Source organism: Centroberyx gerrardi, chromosome 9, assembly GCF_048128805.1.
Source record: "Centroberyx gerrardi isolate f3 chromosome 9, fCenGer3.hap1.cur.20231027, whole genome shotgun sequence".
In the NCBI taxonomy this organism is placed as follows: domain Eukaryota; kingdom Metazoa; phylum Chordata; class Actinopteri; order Beryciformes; family Berycidae; genus Centroberyx; species Centroberyx gerrardi.
Genome location: NC_136005.1, coordinates 9,355,069 through 9,374,241, shown reverse-complemented (window position 1 = coordinate 9,374,241; position 19,173 = coordinate 9,355,069). Strand labels below are relative to the sequence as shown.

Sequence of the window (19,173 nt, the reverse complement as noted above, 5' to 3'; positions counted from 1 at the left end):
TATTTGTGTCTTGTGTTGATTAAATCCTCTGCTGTCTTGTTACAGATTCCTAACTTTTGATGTGATATTAATTATCTCATCTGCATATTTTTTTTTTACTTTTCAGTGTTATCGCTGTATTTTAGCACTTCTATTTTAATTCCTGAGCAAACACACAAACTAAACTACACTAACTTTACATTTTTTGTTGTGAACTAACAACCTTGCTCTTCCTCTGCCGTTACAGACAGCATAATAAGGGACAAGGACTTTGAGGTGATGATGCAGATTGACTGTGAAGTCACGGACACCAGGATCCTCCACATCAAGTCTTCCACCATCCCACCGCTGCTGCGGGTCAACCGCACCGACGCCGTCTACCAACCCTCCTCGACCGACGGCCAGGCCACGCCCCCCGTCGGCGTGCTCATGGGTTCTGCGTAAAGATCGCCATCGGCACGTACATTCTCTGTAACTCCACAACAACACAAATTGGTACAAACAGACAAGATTGAACTTCAAAGAAAAACCCTTTTTATCCTTCATTTTTCTCATCTTTTGTTTTTATGGAGGAGGCGTATTTTAAAGCTGGTGTACTTTATAATTCCAAACGAGTTCATCAATTTGTGATTTTTGATTTGGATGAATGTGGACTTGTCTTGGCTGGGGGGGAAATACAGTCATTACAATATAAAGGTAGCGCAAGTTGTCAGCCACATTTCTTTTTCAGGTCTGATATCCGGTATTCTGTAACCGGGCCAGACGCTAGCTCCTTGTGTGGTAACACTGACTTCTCCCCGTAACCCCAGACGCCCCACACAAGGGTAATTGCTTAGCGGCAGGGGGCAGAGCATTGAACCCTGAGTCACCCCATCATAACACAAATACTTCGACCCCATAGCAGCTCTCTTCAAGCCTGCACCTTCTTTTTGGTTGTTACTTTCTGGCCGAGCTGCAAAGCCAGAACTCGTCATCATTTTTAACTGAAAAATTGATTAGAAACCTAAGAGTAGCCTCACTGGGACCTCGTACCTAACCGCACCCTTAATTACAGGCTGAAAAACAAATTTTTTTGTGATCATCGATTTTCAGAGATACAGCAATTTCTGACTTCATCTCTTAACCAGAAAATAAAAACTATGCTTTTTTTTTTTTCTTACTTCTTTCTCTCGTCTTGCTTTTTTCCCCTCTTTAAATGAATCTTATTAAAGCCTTTGTTTCTCAAATATTAAGAGATGCCAAATTAATTACTTGCGGCAATAGAGGCATACACTCAGGAAGTCAGGTAATCTGTGAAAGTTAGCAGTCTAACCACTATATTGTTGGTGGGGTTACCATTTATGTGTGGATTTTCATGTTCTTTGCTGTCAGCATTGTATTGATGAAGAATTTCAGCTCTTTAGTTTTTGGGGTCTTTTGTTTGCACTGTGCTTCACCTATATAGATTATTAGATTCAGATGTGTATTTATTTGGATTATTATATAATAATTATGCCAACTTCTGTATTGGCATACAAACCACTCATCTCCACTGTCTATTGAAATGTCTACAAAAGAAACAAAGATTTATGGATTTTTATCAGATTTTTCTGTCATGGTTTTGCATTGGGGAACATTTTTTTTTTAATTGGCTTGAGAAAAGTCAAAGTCTAGTATTGACTTTTTAATAAACTTGTGACTACAGAATGATGGATAGGAAGGAAAGTTAGTAATTCTCTTAATCTGTTGTGTTTTATCAACTGAGCTCAGAAAGCCAGTACTTGGCTTCGGTAACCTTTCACAAGGTTAAAACCAGATATCAGCCCTGACCGCTCCGTCCACGGGCCTATTGCACTTTTATTGAAGTGCACTTAAACAAAAATGCTTGTATTGTAAATGTAGCCCACTGGAAATAATTTTCTAAAGAATTGAGTGGTGAAGTTATATTAAATGATAGTATATAGTATGAATTTGTTTTAAACTATTACATTTGCACTATTAGTGCACAAACTGCCAAGTTCAGTTTTGGCTTTCATTCCCCTGATATTGATTTCATGTGACAGTAACCTTGTTTTTACTACCTGTAATTGAGGAAAAGGGATATTGGGAATTGTGATTGATCATTAGAAAAAAAAACGTCAGCAGTTAGTGGAGACCTTTTGCTTGCTTTGCTAACCAGCTTTTATCTGTATTGGTAAAGCACCGTATAGTTTTGTCTTATCTATCCCCCAAAGTGTAACTATTTTGGCTGCATTATTGCACAAACAGTTATATTTTAGCTCAATTCCATAAAATTCTGATTGGAACCAAATTTGCCCTTCAGTTGTGTGTTTTGAACCAGCAGCCCTTGTGTGTATGTGTGTGTTTTGGGTAGTTTTGTTTTTCAGAGATATATTTGATTCAGAGCAATGTTAGTGTTTTGACTATATCCCATAAGTATTCAGGGACAAATGAAGAATACAATTAAAACTTTAATGTGAGGTTTTCTGTTTTTTTGTATCACATATTCAAATATGAGTCAATAAAACACTGGATTTACTTTAAGTATACCTGTATGTGTGTCCTTTGGGTTTCTGGGACGGGTCCTAACTGCCTCATGTTACTTAAAATATGTTTTGAAACAGACATTTACCATAGTACCATACCACAGTAGCTCGATTACAGGGTGGAATAATCATTCTGCAGATTTCTATACTTGTGGGCGTCCTTTCTAGTCTTTTTTTTTTCTATATCTGGTTGTCTTCGCTCTAGACAGTCTTCAGATTGGATTACCACTCACAGGAGGTAATTACAGCCACTTTGACTTCAACTGTGAATTAGCACAACAAAGGAGACATTTTCAGTTAGTATTTTCAGACCTTTATTGCAGTCTCTTCAAAACAGTACAATCTGATATGGAGGGAGTAAGTGCTTTTTCACAAGACAAAGGTCAACAGCTATCTGTGAAATTACCACAATGATATGACCACACAGAGGACCTATGGCATATGTACAAAGATGCAAAGAAAAATGTAATATAAAAAAATAAAAAAAAGTGTATAAAACAGAACATGGAATGACAATTTGTCCACAAAAATTTTACTATTTTATTGTTCAAGAGTATGCTTTTATGAATTGGTTCTTTCATGTGAATTAATTGTTAATAGCTTTATTTGACCCAGGCCTTGATGTGGACTTGCTCTGACATCTTTTCTACATTCATGTATCTCACAAGGCTTTATATTACAGTATTACAGTATATACAGTACAACGTGCTGTGTTGACTGAAGCGTCACTTTCACCGTTTTATTTGTTTCAGGTACAGAAAATTAAAAAAAAAAAAAACTTGTTGACAGGAGAAGAAAAAAAAATAGCCAAAACGTATTCCTAACCAAGACCGTTAGATTTATAAATGGTAATTCATCACAATATACTGATGGCCATGTGGATTGGTCTACAATCCACTTCAACTCATAGAATTAGGTCACCGCCAAACCCTTACTAGGGGTCTACATAGGCAAACTTAATGTTGTATGTGAGTTGATGTCCATTGTCCCACGCAAACAGCACCCCCTCCTTGGGGTTGTAGTCAATCTGTGTGATGTAGGTATAGTTGTTGGTGAAGGGCATTCTGGGAATCATCTGAGTGTTGGTGTGCGTGTCGAAGGCGTATGCCAGGTTGGCGTCCTTCTGGTTGTAGCTGTCAACAGCGTACAGGACGCCGCACACGATGAAGCAGTTCCCGTAGTGGTTCCTCCTGAGCCCGGTCCTCCAGGTGGTCTCCCTCTGCGTGCTCAGGTCCGACGGGTTCAGCCGCGTCAGAACGATCACCTCCTGCAAGAAGCCCTCGTCGTCCAGCGCCGGGTAGATGATCCACAGGCCGCTCTCGTCCACGGCGAAGTCGACGTCCGAGTGGCCGCGCCACTCCCACGGCGTCGACGACTCCTCGAACACGGCGTCGTGCAGCATGGTCCAGGCGGCCACGTGGCGCCGCCGCAGGTCGAACTTGATGATGTCACGGGAGAAGGCGCGGTTGTAGTAGAAGGCCCCGTCGTAAACCACGTGGCCCGTGCCGATCCAGTTGTACGGCAGCTTGTAGGAGTTGGTGAAACGGCCTAGCGAGGAATGGAGGGGCGAGATTGAGCAAAAGCACAAGAAAAACTGATTCAACAAACCGGATAGATTCAGCATACTGTATTTTTACTTACTTTCTTTACATAATATCTCAAAAGAGTCCTATTCCCTGATTTCTACTTTAAAAAATGTATGCGTTATTTTTTTTTACACATATACTGTATATTGTGTATTGTTTTTATGTTAAATGTGACCTACAGGAGCAAACCACCAAGTCCAATTCCCTGTATGTGCAAACTTACTGATTCTTTAATGCTTTTTTCTAAGTAATTTTGTCAATGGTGTGACCGCCGGCTCTTACCTTGTTTGAAGACCTCCATGTTGCGGAACTCCAGGAGGTTGTTTCCATAATAGTAGTTGGTGACGTAAATTTTGTCATCATTAGCCTTTGGATCCTTCATCCACGCTCCCTCATTCCTGCCGTAGGTGTTATGAGTTACTGGCTCTGAGATGGTTGCCAAAGTGTCCTTACACTCCCCTGTGAAAGACCCAAACAGTTATGAGAGAGGATTTAGTCACAATTTAACATTATCCAGACCTACGTCAAGTAGTGTCTGCAAATGATTATTAGCATTTGTTTTAACCAGCCTGAATCACGGAATGGGTGGGGTTGCCACATAGGGCAGGGCAATGAATGACTGAAAGTTTCGAAATTCATAGAAACGTGTATAAACATCAATTTAGTTCACTCTTTTTCTGACTGACAACTTACCTGCCTACCTTGTTAACTTGTGATGTTGTCAACCCCACCCATCTGGTACTTCAAACATGTCAAAGCAAACATTCTTGAAGCAAAGTGGTAATCCGTGAGATCTCTGGGTTTTTTTTTTTTTTGGCAGCATCTTTGGTGCTAAGCGTTCATTTCTGTGTCGTTTCTGTACTGCACTTCCCAGAGATCACCTGTCAATCAAACAGTGTGTCCAGTACTGTGACGGCGCTCTTTTCTTTGTCTGTTCAGCCATGCTGGCTATCGCTGCTCATGCTAACTACGCAGTTCTTCTTCTATGTATTCCAAACAAACCGCTGTTGCTGCGGCCAGAAACGAAACCACATCACAGGGTTTTTTCATGTGTGTGTTTAGAACAGCAAATGTTAAAGCTTTCATGAACTGGGTATCGGTTGAATCACCATACCAATCAGCGATAGAGAGTAGCAAAATAAACACATACTTGTATGAAAATGTCTGGGATTATTACTCTAAGAATCATTTCAAACTATTTCACCTGACATGCATTGGGCTGAAAGATGATGAAAAGAACTCGCACACTGGCTATAAAAGGAATAATCCAAAATAGAGAATTACTGATGCAAAAAATCAGCATGTTATTTACATTACATGCTAAAGTGCACGTGAGCACATGCACTTAGCCAGTGTGTGAGTTCTTTTCATCATCTTTTAGCCCAAATGCTTTTTGGGACCTACACATCTGAAGCATACTTCTTTTTTGGACTATTTATAAAGAGCGCAAACTACTCCACATAGACTCCACCTGACATACATTCCCATTCTTCCCCTCATCCAACACAAAATAGTCAACCATCGCTACTGACAAACTAACTTACCAAGCTTCTTTGGAGTTGGTTCTTCATGCCTTTGCATTGGCTCCTCTAGTTCTGGTGGCCCCTCCTCCTCTTCCTCTTCCCAGCTGATTCTGTACTTCCGTCTGACTGGGGCGGTCTGTCTGGTGGTGGTGGTGGTGGTGGTGGTGGTGGTGGTTGAAGTAGTGGTGGTCATAGGTGTGGTGAAAGGTGGAGAGGTATGGGGAGATGAAGTGTCCGGTCTTTGTGTGGTAGGAGACATAGTCAACCCAGAGAAGGAGGTGGATTCAGTTTCTTGCTCTGGTGCTGCTGCCGTTTTAGTTGTAATGGCGGCCGGTGTGGAGGGAGCTGTCGTGGGGTTTACCGGTGCCGAGGTCGGGGCAACACGTGTTGTGATGGTTGTAGTGGCCATTGTGCTAGTGCTCGAATCCCCCATGGTTAAGCTCGGTGTGCTGGGATTAGCTGCAGTAGTGCCAGCTATGGTTTGCATTTTGTCTTTCACTTCCATGGTCGAGGTTTCCATCACGGCGATTGGCGTCTTAGTGGTTGTGAACGCTGTCAGGGTTTGCTTTGCGGCTGCCGTTTGAGTGGCCATGGCTGTGTTCATGGTGGTTTTGATTGGTTCCTTTGCGGTGACGCTTTGGGATGTACTGGATGGTTTGGCCATTATGGGGATCGGCCATTTGGTGGCTCTGGTAATGATTCGACCGGTAGTCTGATCTACAGTTGAATCAGTGTCTGTGGTCCTGCTTCTCTGCGTGGTTGCTGATGGTCCTGCGGTGATGCTTCCCACTGTGGATGTGGTGGTCCTCACATCTGTGGACACTCGCTCTGAGGTCGTTGCCATGGCATCGGTGGACTCATCCAGAGTTCTCGGGGCAGGTTCTGTTTCTTTAGGCTCTGCTGATTGGCTGGTCTTCTTGGCGTCGCCCACAGGACCTGTTGTCTTTGGTCGAGATGCTCTTGGCGCCGCCCTCACCCTGGATCTGGGAGGAGGGGCTCTGTGTTGGAGAAGGTGCTCCTCGACGAAGAGGTTGATCGGGCCGTCGCCACTGAATCCATGATACTCAAAAACTGAAGAGGGAGAGGAAAACATCTGGTGAAATACTCTGACATTCTGATCAGTGCTATGAGATAATGTTGGTCGACAGAAAGTGGCAGCATACACTGAATAAAAAAAGATGGAAAGCCAAGAAGTTTGTACTGTAAGTCATCTCTGACCACAGAATCACAGAGGGAGTTCCTATAGCTCCACCACACAGACTGCACACTAGACAAAGCAGTGGACACAGCAGCTCGCTCGAGGTTTTTGCTCCATTCTTTCAAACTTTGACAGACAGCTGAGGTCAGCGCTGTGCTTTGCGTGGATATCTTTCAATGTTCTGACATCCCACAACATCAATGTAATTATTATAAATTAAAAGCAATTTTCTCTGTTAGCAGAGTTAGGACATATTTAAGAAAAAGCTGAAGAGGTACCTTTTTACGCTTTTTAGAGCACCTCTTGTTTCTGTGAATTATCACTTAGCTCTTATCTATTTTGCTGCTTTATCTAGATTTTATATTTCTTTTGAATTGTTTTTTGTGTGTGCTTTCTTGTTTTTTTTGTATCTTTGTTTATCTCAGTGACATATGACTGTTTCAAATGTGTACTATTATGGTCTATCTTATCTGCACTCTTTTTTATAATCTCTGTGTGAAGCATCTTGGATTTCATTCTTTGCACAAACTATGCTATATAAATAAAGATTGATTAAGTGATCGGTTGATTGATTTGTAACAAACTGTTGGCATCTTGCCAGGCTTCCCCAGTCAGGGTTTGGACTTACAGTTTTCACCAGGCTCCCCGTCATCAGCCACCATCGGATCAGGTTCAGATTTATAAAAAGTCATTCCTCTGATGATCATGCCATTGGGGCCGGTCTTCACCGTCTGAGAAGTCGCCTTGTTAGTCACTTGTTGGGGCGTCACCTGAGGGCTCGCCTGCACGGTCTGGGCAGGAGCATCCATCTTGAGGAAGGACTCCTGTTCCCCAACAAACTTCTCCTCATACTTCTCCTGTGAGTGGGCAGATAAAGACACACAACTTTCATTAGTCAAAGAAATAAACCTGACATTAAGAGCTGCTAACTCTAAAATACTCTAAAATTTCAATGCAGAGAGAGTTTGAAGACTTTTAGTGCCGCATGATGGTCTAAATACTGTTTCCCAGGTTTTACCTTAAATTCTGGGAGTAAACACAGAATATTTGTTATTCTGTGGCATGAAAATTGAAAAAGATATTTTAAAGAAGATATTTGAAGATATTGAATATCGACAGCTTCAATACAAGAATGTTGGCATCGGCCATCAAAAACCCATAGCGGTCAAACCCTCCTGCGCAGTGCCCCATTAAACATGCTTTTGGCAAACACATATCAGTTCTGTCTGGACTGTTGTGACTCCTATTTTTCCATGTTTTGGCAATTCTTTGAGTTTGGATTGAGAAGTGAGGAAAAGTGAGACTAACCACTAAGAAAGCCTCTTGCGAAACATATTGATATATTGAATCATTTGCATGCTACATCCAGGTCCACCCAACACTGCTGGACAAGATCACCAGTTTGGATTGAGACTGTCATGGATCAGCGCCCGCCGGTGCGAGGCGTTAGCTGCAGACAGTCACTGGTCTGAGGTCTGCTCATGTCCACTCTGATGTGAAAAATCCACTGGGCCTGCCAAACCTTCCAATTACCTCAATAATTCTTGATAATTATACATTCTTGGTGCTCAGTGCTGCAGTCGATGATTTTATGAAGGACAGAGGTACGGAAAGAACACATCATTGTTCATTTGGTTTTGAAGGAACACAACACAAGACTTAATAACACTTGACCACACAGAGCTGCAACATGTGGATTCAATCACTTCCTTTCTGTTGGTTTGTTACTTAAAATGCTGTTGAGTTATACAGATCCCTGCATTTAAGAAAGAAAATTTCAGGATTTGCTATGCAATGTGACAATAAGGAGAGAGGATCATACCACATCAAGGGATGCAGCATAGGATAGAATCACCTAGTCTTAGTTTACCCACGTTTTTATTTGTGAAAGAAGAGTTTACCAATCTTTTTAAGCTGATACAAGTCTTAGTCATATCAGTTTATGGGATTTGTTACAGTAAGTTGTACCATATTAATGTAATTTACATGAAAATAGAGTGTTTTCAAGAGTTACTGACTGGCATTCATAAATTAGCCACTTTCTTTACCTCCACATGAATGACCCTATCTGTCACAGTGTGATTAGTCGCACAATGTCCTTCTTACCTCTAGGTTTTGAAATGCTGCTGCCTTGTTACTCAGCTCACTGAGTCTCTTCTTCTTCTCCTGATGTAGCTGGCCGGAAGAGGTGGGCGGGCTTTCTGTCACCTCTAGCCGGATAGGAGGGCTCTTCTGGGGCCCTACCTCATCCGTGGTGTGGCTCAGAGTCACCACCTTCATGCATTCATGGACACAGCATGATATTACAGTATGTTGTTGTGGAAAATAGGCCGCTGTACTGATTGGCGGTCGTAATACATGACATGCACTAACCAGTTTTCACAAGTTGGCTATACTGTATATAGTAAGGAGTCAATATAGGCATAAAGCTGTAATTGGTGTTAAATAAGTTATACACTGCATTTTTGATGAAAGACCAAAAAAAAGCTGTTTCCCTGCCCCATAATACGAGGTCAGTTCAGCTCATTATTTAAGAACAGGTTAATGCTTCAGGCAGATATTAACTTCCACATGTGATGGAAAGCCTGGACGCACCTCCCAGGTCTGTGCAGGGCAGTTGGCTGAGGAAGTCAGCATAATTGAACCTCTAATAAAGTGGATAATTGTCCCAGGGAGAGTGTTTCATTGCACCCATGGGTACCCGCTGACTCCAGAGGCCAATTCTGGCTTCCCTACTTAAATGGCCAATAGTCCTGCAATTTACAACATAAACACAGTGAGTGGCCTGGGATTTCAATTCTGTTTTTATTCAAGTGGGAGGTGATTAGCAGACCAGAGAAATCACTATGTGCCAATGCATTTGCCTATTCTTCCTAATCTACCCCAATTTTGGCCTAAATTCTATACAAATGATTTGTGCACACGTTCTACATGTTTGCATTAGAGTCTCTCTGCATTACCTTTTCAATGTTTTCCACACGATCCAGGAGCTTATTGGTAACGGAGTGCAGCTTCAGTAGATCCATGCCGTAGAAGGATCCCTCCAGCAGCTCAAGGATGGTGGAGAGCTAGAATGATCAAGTGGATTCCGTCAAAAGGTTTTACCAATTCAAGACATGCCATCAGCAAAATATCCCCAGCCCATCCAAACTTTGTGTGAAAGTATCCAGCTTCTCTGTAGTTATGGATAAAGTGTGGGGCTATCCTTGAATTTCATAAAACGTGGTTTGCATGCCCCCACTGATCCAAGCGCCCCCTCCATCTCCATGATGAGAAATGGTTATCATGTGCATGGAGGCATTGGTAGGGATGATGGAGAGGATGACACTTCACCTTGACATTCTCTTTTCCAGCTTCCCTAAGTCTTTTCAGCCTGAACTCCCCCTCGCATGGGTTGACCGCTGACGGAGGAGCGATGCAGGCGCACTTGCACTCCGGTCCGGACGTGATAGTCTCCACAGTGTAGAAGTCCTGCGCAGTCGCGCTCCCTTCTTCTATCCGCCGGCAGGCGCTCCTGCTCAGGGGTCTGACAACACATTTACACCGACAGTCAGAGCCTTCCGAGAGGGCTTTCACTTTGTCATAATCACCCAGCAGCTACAAAGAGAAGAGGACGGATGTATTTTCCACCACATACAACCAGAAATGTTTGAATTACGCATGATTACAATATGATAAAATGTCCACATAAAACAGGTGAAGTGAACAAACAACAAAGAAAAGTTTTATCCTACCTTAGAGAGGATATTCTCATGGCCATCTATCTCCTCCTGCAGACTGTCATTTTGCTCTAACTTATTATCAGGTTGTGTCCCACGTTCTGCAGTCCAGTTCTTTGGCGCAGCAGAGCACAGTGCAAAAAACGCACAGCATATTACACACAGAATGCATATTTTATCCATATTGTGAGGCTCGCAGAGCGTCCAAAAAGTGAATTAAATTTGTCTATTTGCTAGCAGGCACAGCCTGTCACTAATTAATTTAGCTGCCTAGATCATTTCATAGCCTGTTTTGGCTACGGAACTAGACAAGTATATCCAAAAATGTCATCAGATGACGAGATTAAGATATACAGCGCGCTGTCATCTTTCTATGGCAATGATGAAAGTAAGTTCAGGTCTAGAGGAAAACACTGCGCTCAGGCGGAGAGCAGGCGCTTTCTGCCCAGACTGCATCTGCTGCTGCTGCGGCGCTGACAGGAGGCGGACTGACCAAACTGGCGAGGAGGAGCTGAACCTCTTCAAGTGCTTTCTCTGCTCCACATGATGTGCAGCTCAGCTATCAGAGGCACTACAGCATGAGACCTTTGGTTCACACTATTATTTTCATTTGATACATTTCGTTAAGGTTGAAAAATCCACATAAAGCTTCCAGCTAATCCTCATTTCTTTGAGATTTAATTCACTGCAATTTAACTTACTTACTGTACCTGAAAGTCAGTTAATGCATATTCATAAATCTAATACAAATTAGCAGCATCTCGCATCTGGAATAATACGACATACTGCTCAGGCGCTTTACCAATAGAAACTGGAGTTGCAGGCCGGTGTTGAAGTTTTGGTTTGAAGTATGGTTTTGCTGCCCTCTAGCAGCAAAAACATGCTTATCAATGACAGTAAATCAAGCAGAACACTTCCAGTTACAAGTTTATTTTAAGGCACATTTCATTGATGCACATACTTTCTTCTATCAAAACCATTTCCACCATGATGACCCACGTATTACTGACCTGATCATTTAACACATAAAAACCCGGAATATGTAAAGTTATATAAAGGTACATGGATTGCAGAATTGCAGAAAAAAGAAATTATCACAAAAAAAAAATCATATATCCTGTGTTGTGATACCAAAAGAATAGTGCTGTCTTGTAACTCTTTATAATCAATATCATCCATAGAACAACAAGTTTAACATTAAAATATCTTTTTAAGATTATAAGTAAAAATCACAGCAGTTATCATTGAAATTCTAAAATCAAAATCTGCATTAACACCCAGTTGAATCAGGTTCTGAGTGTTTTCTTTTTTGAAATTTTATCACAAGACTAAGAGTAAAGTGCCAGAGCCAACCTCATTTTGTCAAAATATTCAGAAATCAAGTTTTTATTCATGATGAATGTCCACATTTTTTTTACAAATAGATATCTTAGTGCATGATGTTGCTCTTCAGTGTCTTTCTGTTGGACTTTGGAGAAACCTTCAAGCTTAAATCCACTGCAGCTACGCTCAGGATGACAATAAAAGCCCTGTGAAGGATTTGATGGACAGGCAATAGTTTGGTGCATTGAGGAGAAGTTCAAAGAAAGGTGTGAGTCTCTTCATGTCCCTTAACACCCTCCATGTTCTATCCTCTTCTCGGCTGCCACAGGCAGGATGAGGTGAGAGATGCGGCTCCACAGTCCACTGTACTTGTCAAGGTCCATGCTGTCGAAAGCGATGCGGTGGCCGGAGGAGAGGAACTTGTTCTGCAGTTGGTCGTCCACCATCTCCTCCACAGTACTCAAACCAAGCTGGGTATGAAGCTCCTCTTCTCCCCCCAGCAGCACAGTGAAGATCAGAGAGGTCTTCTTGTAGGCAGCGTTCTCGTGGTCGCAGTAGCGATAGAAGATGAGGGTGGAGCCGGGAGGCAGCTCCTCGAAGCGGTGGATGACAGCCACGGGCTTGTCCCCTTCGAAGGCCGCCCGCAGCTGGCGGTCGATGTCCAGCTTGACCTGGTCGCTGTCCTGGCTGGCTTTACTGGCTCCGTCGATGTGGAGGACAGAGGCGTTCAGGGCGGCAGAGAAGGCGGAGGCCAGGCCCCGGGCCAGGCAGTGCAGTGTCCTCTCAGCCCTGCGGCCGGCAGTCAGGATCAGGCTGACTGGCTCTGTGGGCTGGGCTGTCTGGAGGTGCCTCGCCAAGTGAATCTTACTCCTCCTCCACAGCTCAGGGTGCTGGTTTGGGAACCGAGTCTTCACTATTTCCAGCTCCCTGAGGAAGATGTCGACTTTCCGCACGTCCGTCTTCTCAGGCGGAGACTCACAGCGGCGGAGATGGTGCACCAGGAAGGAAGAAAGTGCCACTATGCAGACTAGTATCCAGTATTTTGTATTTCCTACGGAGAACATTAGACACAGATGCAGGCACATGTGTCGTCTCAATCAATACTTTGTAAAATCATTCATGAGTCATTTATAACATGTATTCAATAATGGAAACATACCCACGCACACAAACACACAGTTATAGAATAACTTGAAGTGATCCTCAATCTATTAAGTCTTAAATCAATATGCTGTTCTTTACAAAAAACACTGAAAAAATGACGTCTCGGCTAAGTTTGTCGTTTTTACTACAAATCATCTGCTTGTCTACTAATCATCTACTGGTCACTGTAACCCCAAAATAACAGTTTACACAAGAAAAGCTCAAAGTATATGAGGGAAAGGTGACTGGGTTACCTCCGAGAATTACAGTCCCCTCTGGAACTGCGGGTTCGGTAGCCTCCTCTTCAGTGGCAGGGCGAAGGGTCTCGGCTTTATCACTTCTCTGTTTAACTATCTCTTTCTGGGGAGATGGCTTCAGTGGGGAGCTTGTGTTATCCTTAACTTTCTCCACTCCTCTTCCAACATCTGGCCAATGGGATAAAAAAAAATAATCAAGTCACTACAAAACAGAAAAATTGAAGAGAGAGAAACTGTATTGTGCCTTGTAAGCCTCACCCTCTTCAGTTCCAGTGCTTGTTTCTGGTGCTTTCGTCTCCCCACTGTGGTCTTCTTCTGAGGGAAATGGTAAAGAATATTTTAACTTCCACAACAAGTCAAACATTACTTAGACAGTTGACTCTACATGTGTATTTTAAGTGGAATGTAAAAGGTCCAGTGCAATGAGAATTGCATTCCCACTCTCACAGTACTGTTTAACAATAGGCATGTTAATGTAAAGTGAGCTATCCAGGGTCAAAAAATCTGACGCAAGCTTGGAGCTCCACCAAGGTGCATGAATCAAAAAGAGACAAAAAAAAATCTTCTATTCTTGGGGAACAATTTGACAAAACTTTAATATTAAAACCCAGCATGCTGATAAAGGCTACTGCAGCCAAAACGCACTGGTTTAATATTAAAGCTTTGTCAATGTGTTCCCAAAGAATTCCTAATGAAATACTATAACTGTCAGTGTTGTGGAAATATGACCAAAGCGAGAGAGAGAGAGAGAGAGAGAGAGAGAGAGAGAGAGAGAGAGAGAGAGAGAGAGAGAGAGAGAGAGATGTTAATATCCCTTGGCTTGTATCTCCTATTTGGTTTAAAATTGTATCTGTGGAATTTGAAATATTTAATGATTTTGACAGTAGGCATTTTTTAAGAACTGACCAAAGCAACAATTGTACCATGAATGTTAGATGCTTCCACTTAAAACATGACGAATACCAAAAATGTGCAGTGCTACGTTGACAGGGCCACGCCCCCTCTATTGGCTGAGCACAGAAAAAGGGGCACAAATATAATAAATTAAAATAATCGTCCAAAAAACTGCACTCCTCTGGTTAGAAATCCATAACAAGCTTTTCCTGACTAACTTAAAAATCATTGCACTGGATCTTTAAAAGCTGTAAAGTAATACAGTGAATAATAATGTACTGACGACTCAACTGTAAGAGCCAGATTAGAAAACTCACTGGAAAACTCATCAGGTTTCACGGTTGGATCCTTGTTCCTTGGCGACTCTCCACTGTTATCACCATGACTTCTGTCATCATCCTGAGGAGTGCCGCAGTTCTTCCCCACGTTAGACTTGCTGTCCAAAACTAGACTTTTTGTTCCTCCTGTTAAAGGCGTCATCTCCTCTTCTGGTTGATCACTGTCTGTAGGAAACAGAGAAATCCAGAGTCATGTAAATGATAGTCTGAACAGACTGATGTTTAATTTCCCAAACACCTACTTCTACTTCCATTCCAGAGCTGGTATACAGTCATGTCAAATTTTTGAGTTTTCCCAACATACCTTTGCATCTGACACATTACAAAACAGTTACATAATATAAGACTGACAACAGTACATACAGTGCAGGGACAAGACATACTGTGTGACAGTGGACTAAACATAAACACACTACAAATATACGTCAAAAAAAGGTGAATCCAAGGCACTCTTCATATGATTAAAAAGCTTTAATCAAAGGCTAGTTCATGGTCGAACAGATAAAATCAAGCCAACATGTTTCGGGCACACACGGCCTTCGTCAGGGTATAGCAATGAAAGCAGTTCACCTCACATACCATATATAACATAGGTTGACATTAATCTAATGACAGTCAGCTGGTGAGGTAGTAAGGCAATTACCAGGTAAGGTCATCAATATTGACCTATCACCAGCAGAGGTCAGTGTATACATCTATCTATGAACAAACATACGTCATGTCAACACATACAGACACAATATATAAATCAGATAAGTCTATAGAAAAGAAACCATGTCAATAGAGTCATTCAGACCAGGAAACACCATAGCCTGGAGCTTATGGATCCAGCGGCTCTCTTTTTGGTTGAGTGTTCTCTGTCTATCCCCTCTCTTCTAGAGGTTAAAGGGACATGATCTATACCGATAGCTGTAAAAAAGACAGAGTCACCATTGTGAATGTCTTTAAAATGTTTAGCAATAGCATAATCACAATTACCAGTTTTGACAGCATATTTATGTTCAGCCAATCGGTCCTGTAGACGTTGTTTAGTGCGTCCCACATAAAAAGCGTCACACAAAGAACAGGAAAGTAAGAAGATAACATATGTAGTCTTACAGTTAATAAAATGCCTAGTGGTATATAACTGTTGTGTTACTGGGTGAGTAAACCCTTTTGATTTGACTACTATGTCACATTGTTTACAATGGCCACACTTATAGGTACCACTGGGCACTCTAGGTAGCCATGTGACTTGTTCCTTGCCAGATAGGTGACTGTGCACCAGTCTATCACCGAGGGTAGGAGCCCTCCTAAAAGAAAATACTGGGGGGTCTAGAAAAACCTCACGTAAGGTCTCATCACACTGGATGAGACCCCAATTCCTCTTGATTATGTTACGTATAGTGTAAGCCTCGGTACTATAACGGGTAGAGAAAAAAAAAACTTGATCACTTTTTACAGTCATGGGCTTCCTAGTTAAAAGGGAATGGCGTTCAAGAGAGCTAGCCTTAGAGAGAGCTATATCTAGAACACTGGGAGAATACCCACGTTCCCTGAAGCGACTATACATCTCACCACTCTTTTCCTTAAAGTCACAATCATTATCGCAAATTCTGCGCAGCCTTTGAAATTGTCCAAAGGGAATGTTCTTAATCAATGTATCCGGATGAAAACTCTTAGCATGGAGTATGGTATTTTTATGTGCGTTCTTTCTAAAGATCGAGGTATGAAGATAACCATTACCATCTTTGCTGATTTCAAGGTCTAGAAAATGAATTTTGTCTTTATTATATTCCAAAGAAAGCTTCACATTTGTGTTAGCGTTGTTAAGGTAACTATGAAAAGACAACAAATCATCTTCAGTACCATTCCACCACATAATGTCATCTATATAACGTGCCCACCAAATAATATTATCTTTAAATACATTGCGAGAATGGAACACAAAATCCTCCTCCCATTTGCCCATAAACAAGCCCACATAAGATGGACTAAAACAAGCCCTCATAGCGCAGCCTTTCACCTGTTAGTTTGTCCTGAAACAGAAAAATGTTATTATTCAAAGTCCATTCAGTAAGGTCTGCGAGGAAATCAGTAGGGGGGTCATGTGGGTGCGGGCGTTTGTCCAGAAAATATCTCAGGGCAGAAAGGCCTTGTTCATGATCAATGTTCGTATATAAAGCTTCCACATCCATAGTAACAAGTAAAGACTTAGGACCAATATAATTGTGTTCCTTGATATTGGAGAGAACGTTAGTCGTGTCCTGTACGTAGGCGGGGAGAGACGGGAGCAAGGGCTTGATAAAGAAGTCCACATATTTAGAAATAGGCTCTGTGAGGGTTTCATTGCCCGAAATAACAGGTCTTCCTGGTGGATCGGTCATGTTCTTATGTACTTAAGGCAAAAGATAAAAAGACGCCATGCGAGGGTTTGGTTTAAAAAGGAATTTAAACTCTTGTTCAGAAATCAAATTCTCATCTTTGGCCTTTAAGAGCATATCCTTAAGTTCCTGTGTTAATGTCATTATAGGGTTGATTGTTAAGGGGAGGTAAAAAGTAGTGTCCCGTAACTGTCGATTTGCCTCATTAATGTATTGTTCAATACCCCACACCACGACCGCACCTCCTTTATCAGCCCTTTTTATAACAATGTTTTTGTTGTCAGAGAGTTCTTTAAGAGCATCTCATTCAGCCTTAGTCAGATTATGTCCAAAATGTGTGTTCCTCCTGGATAGTAGTTTCTCTACCTCATAATTGACTAATCATCTACTGGTCACTGTAACCCCAAAATAACAGTTTACACAAGAAAAGCTCAAAGTATATGAGGGAAAGGTGACAGGGTTACCTCCGGGAATTACAGTCCCCTCTGGAACTGCGGGTTCGGTAGCCTTCACTTCATGGCCAAGGGTCTCGGCTTCATCACTTCTCTGTTCAACTATCTCTTCCTCCTCTTTCTGGGGATATGGCTTCAGCGGGGAGCTTGTGTTATCCTTAACTTTCTCCACTCCTTTTCCATCATCTGGCCAATAGGAGAAAAAAATTATCAGGTCACTACAAAACAGAAAAATTGAAGAGAGAGAAACTGTATTGTGCCTTGTAAGCCTCATCCTCTTCAGTTCCAGTGCTTGTTTCTGGTGCTTTCGTCTCCCCACTGTGGTCTGTGGTAAAGAATATTTTAACTTCCACAACAAGTCAAACATTACTTAGACAGTTGACTCTACATGTGTATTTTAAGTGGAATTTAAAAGGTCCAGTGCAATTAGAATTGCATTCCCACTCTCACAGTACTGTTTAACAATAGGCATGTTAATGTAAAGTGAGCTGTCAGTGTTGTGGAAATATGACCAATGCCCTTTGAGAAACCATCCTCTAAAGTGGACAAGACAGGCAAAAAGTGAGGGAGCCTGTCTGGGGGATCGAGTAAGGCAAAGACTGAAGCAGAGAGAGAGAGAGAGAGAGAGAGAGAGAGAGAGAGAGAGAGAGAGAGAGAGAGAGAGAGACATCCATGTTAATATCCCTTGGCTTGTACCTCCTATTTGGCTTAAAATTGTATCTGTGGAATTTGAAATATTTAATGATTTTGACAGTTGGCATTTTTTAAGAACTGACCAAAGCAACAATTGTACCATGAATGTTAGATGTGCAGTGCTACGCATGTTGACAGGGCCACGCCCCCTCTATTGGCTGAGCACCGAAAAAGGGGCACAAAAGCAGTTATAATAAATTAAAATAATCATCCAAAAAATTGCACTCATGCCAGAATGGTTAATAATATTATTTACCTTTTGAGCGCTCTTCCGTTGTATTCTGATCAGAGTCCGGGTCTTTCTGTTTGTGCTCATCACTCAAGCTGGTGGACAGTGTTTCTCCTGCCTTGACATCTGATTTAAAATGAAGAAAAAATGCATTAAATTATAGTTGTTGATGTTTTGTAAATACGCTGGTCATTACAAAATAAGGGGCATCATCTGGCCTTTGACTGTAGCATTTTAGTACCTGTCATGTACTGAGGGACGGTGTCTGTGTCTTTCTCTGCCATTTGTTTGGGTTGTGGCAACTCAAGACGGTTAACTGGATTTCAGGGCCTTCAAAGCTGCATAAAAACGATACGGGTGAGATTTAACATTAGTATTTTGCTTAATGTACTTCTTCAGCCATCATAATATATTTCCTATGGGTGCCCAAGACCAACTTGGGGCTACAACTGCACTTGCTGTACGAGTAGGCAGTAAACAAACCAAGGTGGGTAGTAGCTAACTGCTATCACGTTTAACTCAAGAATCAAAATGCTGCTGTTAGCTAACGATCTAACTTATTCAACTGCTAGTTAGTTAGTTAATTGGAAAACAAGCTAAGTAGCATCGTGAGTTAACGTTAGTCAACGTTAGCTAACGTTAACAGGTTACTTACTGAACGTCAGGCTAAGATGCTAAAATTAGCCAACAGTTAGCAAAGCAGACCCCTTCCCCAAAATACATAGCTATAAGCAGTAACTGCGTCTAACTTCATGAACTTAATTAACTTCATGACTTTATGTCTTACCAAACGCCTCCTTTTAATCACATCCCCGTAGAGTTTGACCCCTATAACGTTACGTTATCTTTTCGTGTATCACGGACTGACAGATCACCAACGTTCAGGTGGAACAATCGACGTTGCCGATGTTTCTGGGTAGAAATATGAAGTGGTACTTGTTTCCGGATATC

The 19,173-nt window shown here is 41.9% G+C and overlaps 3 protein-coding genes across 4 annotated transcripts in view; 1 reads left to right on the top strand and 2 right to left on the bottom strand.

Moving 5' to 3' along the window:
- atf6 (activating transcription factor 6) overlaps window positions 1–2,561 on the top strand; it is a 35,645-nt gene extending 33,084 nt beyond the window's left edge. The window contains exons 16-17 of the mRNA XM_071917592.2: window positions 227–1,626; window positions 1,676–2,561. Coding sequence (XP_071773693.1) covers window positions 227–423 — 197 coding nt within the window. The 3' untranslated portion in view covers window positions 424–1,626; window positions 1,676–2,561. The remainder of the gene's footprint in view (window positions 1–226; window positions 1,627–1,675) is intronic.
- A 47-nt stretch (window positions 2,562–2,608) lies between these two features.
- olfml2ba (olfactomedin-like 2Ba) lies at window positions 2,609–10,898 on the bottom strand. The gene is made up of 8 exons (XM_071917590.2): window positions 10,546–10,898; window positions 10,145–10,408; window positions 9,772–9,879; window positions 8,918–9,085; window positions 7,440–7,668; window positions 5,635–6,684; window positions 4,373–4,549; window positions 2,609–4,052 (listed from the first exon to the last, which is right to left on the bottom strand). The coding sequence occupies exons 1-8, from the start codon at window positions 10,711–10,713 to the stop codon at window positions 3,439–3,441; spliced, it is 2,778 nt and encodes a 925-aa protein (XP_071773691.2). The 5' UTR covers window positions 10,714–10,898; the 3' UTR covers window positions 2,609–3,438.
- Window positions 10,899–11,385: 487 nt separating this feature from the next.
- LOC139926060 (torsin-1A-interacting protein 2-like) lies at window positions 11,386–19,121 on the bottom strand. 2 transcript variants are annotated; one of them, XM_078285607.1, is made up of 8 exons: window positions 19,010–19,121; window positions 18,464–18,560; window positions 18,250–18,348; window positions 17,313–17,486; window positions 14,465–14,650; window positions 13,512–13,568; window positions 13,251–13,421; window positions 11,386–12,904 (listed from the first exon to the last, which is right to left on the bottom strand). In XM_078285607.1, exons 2-8 carry the CDS (start codon window positions 18,504–18,506, stop codon window positions 12,141–12,143), a joined length of 1,494 nt encoding a protein of 497 aa, XP_078141733.1. In that variant the 5' UTR covers window positions 18,507–18,560; window positions 19,010–19,121; the 3' UTR covers window positions 11,386–12,140. The 2 variants fall into 2 exon arrangements, with proteins under 2 accessions (XP_078141733.1, XP_078141734.1); XM_078285608.1 differs by having other exon boundaries at window positions 13,512–13,565.
- Between the last annotated feature and the right edge of the window lie 52 nt (window positions 19,122–19,173).

Excerpts from the sequence above, each read along its gene's own strand:
- olfml2ba (XM_071917590.2), bottom strand. The coding sequence starts at position 10,713 with ATGGATAAAATATGCATTCTGTGTGTAATATGCTGTGCGTTTTTTGCA. Across the intron at positions 7,669-8,917 it reads CAGCATTTCAAAACCTAGAG|GAGAAGTATGAGGAGAAGTT; the intron begins GTAAGAAGGACA and ends GCCCACTCACAG. Across the intron at positions 6,685-7,439 it reads CGGGGAGCCTGGTGAAAACT|TTTTTGAGTATCATGGATTC; the intron begins GTAAGTCCAAAC and ends CTCCCTCTTCAG.
- LOC139926060 (XM_078285607.1), bottom strand. The coding sequence starts at position 18,506 with ATGGCAGAGAAAGACACAGACACCGTCCCTCAGTACATGACAG. Across the intron at positions 14,651-17,312 it reads GGGGACTGTAATTCCCGGAG|ACAGTGATCAACCAGAAGAG; the intron begins GTAACCCTGTCA and ends TGTTTCCTACAG. Across the intron at positions 13,569-14,464 it reads GAAACCTGATGAGTTTTCCA|AAGAAGACCACAGTGGGGAG; the intron begins GTGAGTTTTCTA and ends CATTTCCCTCAG.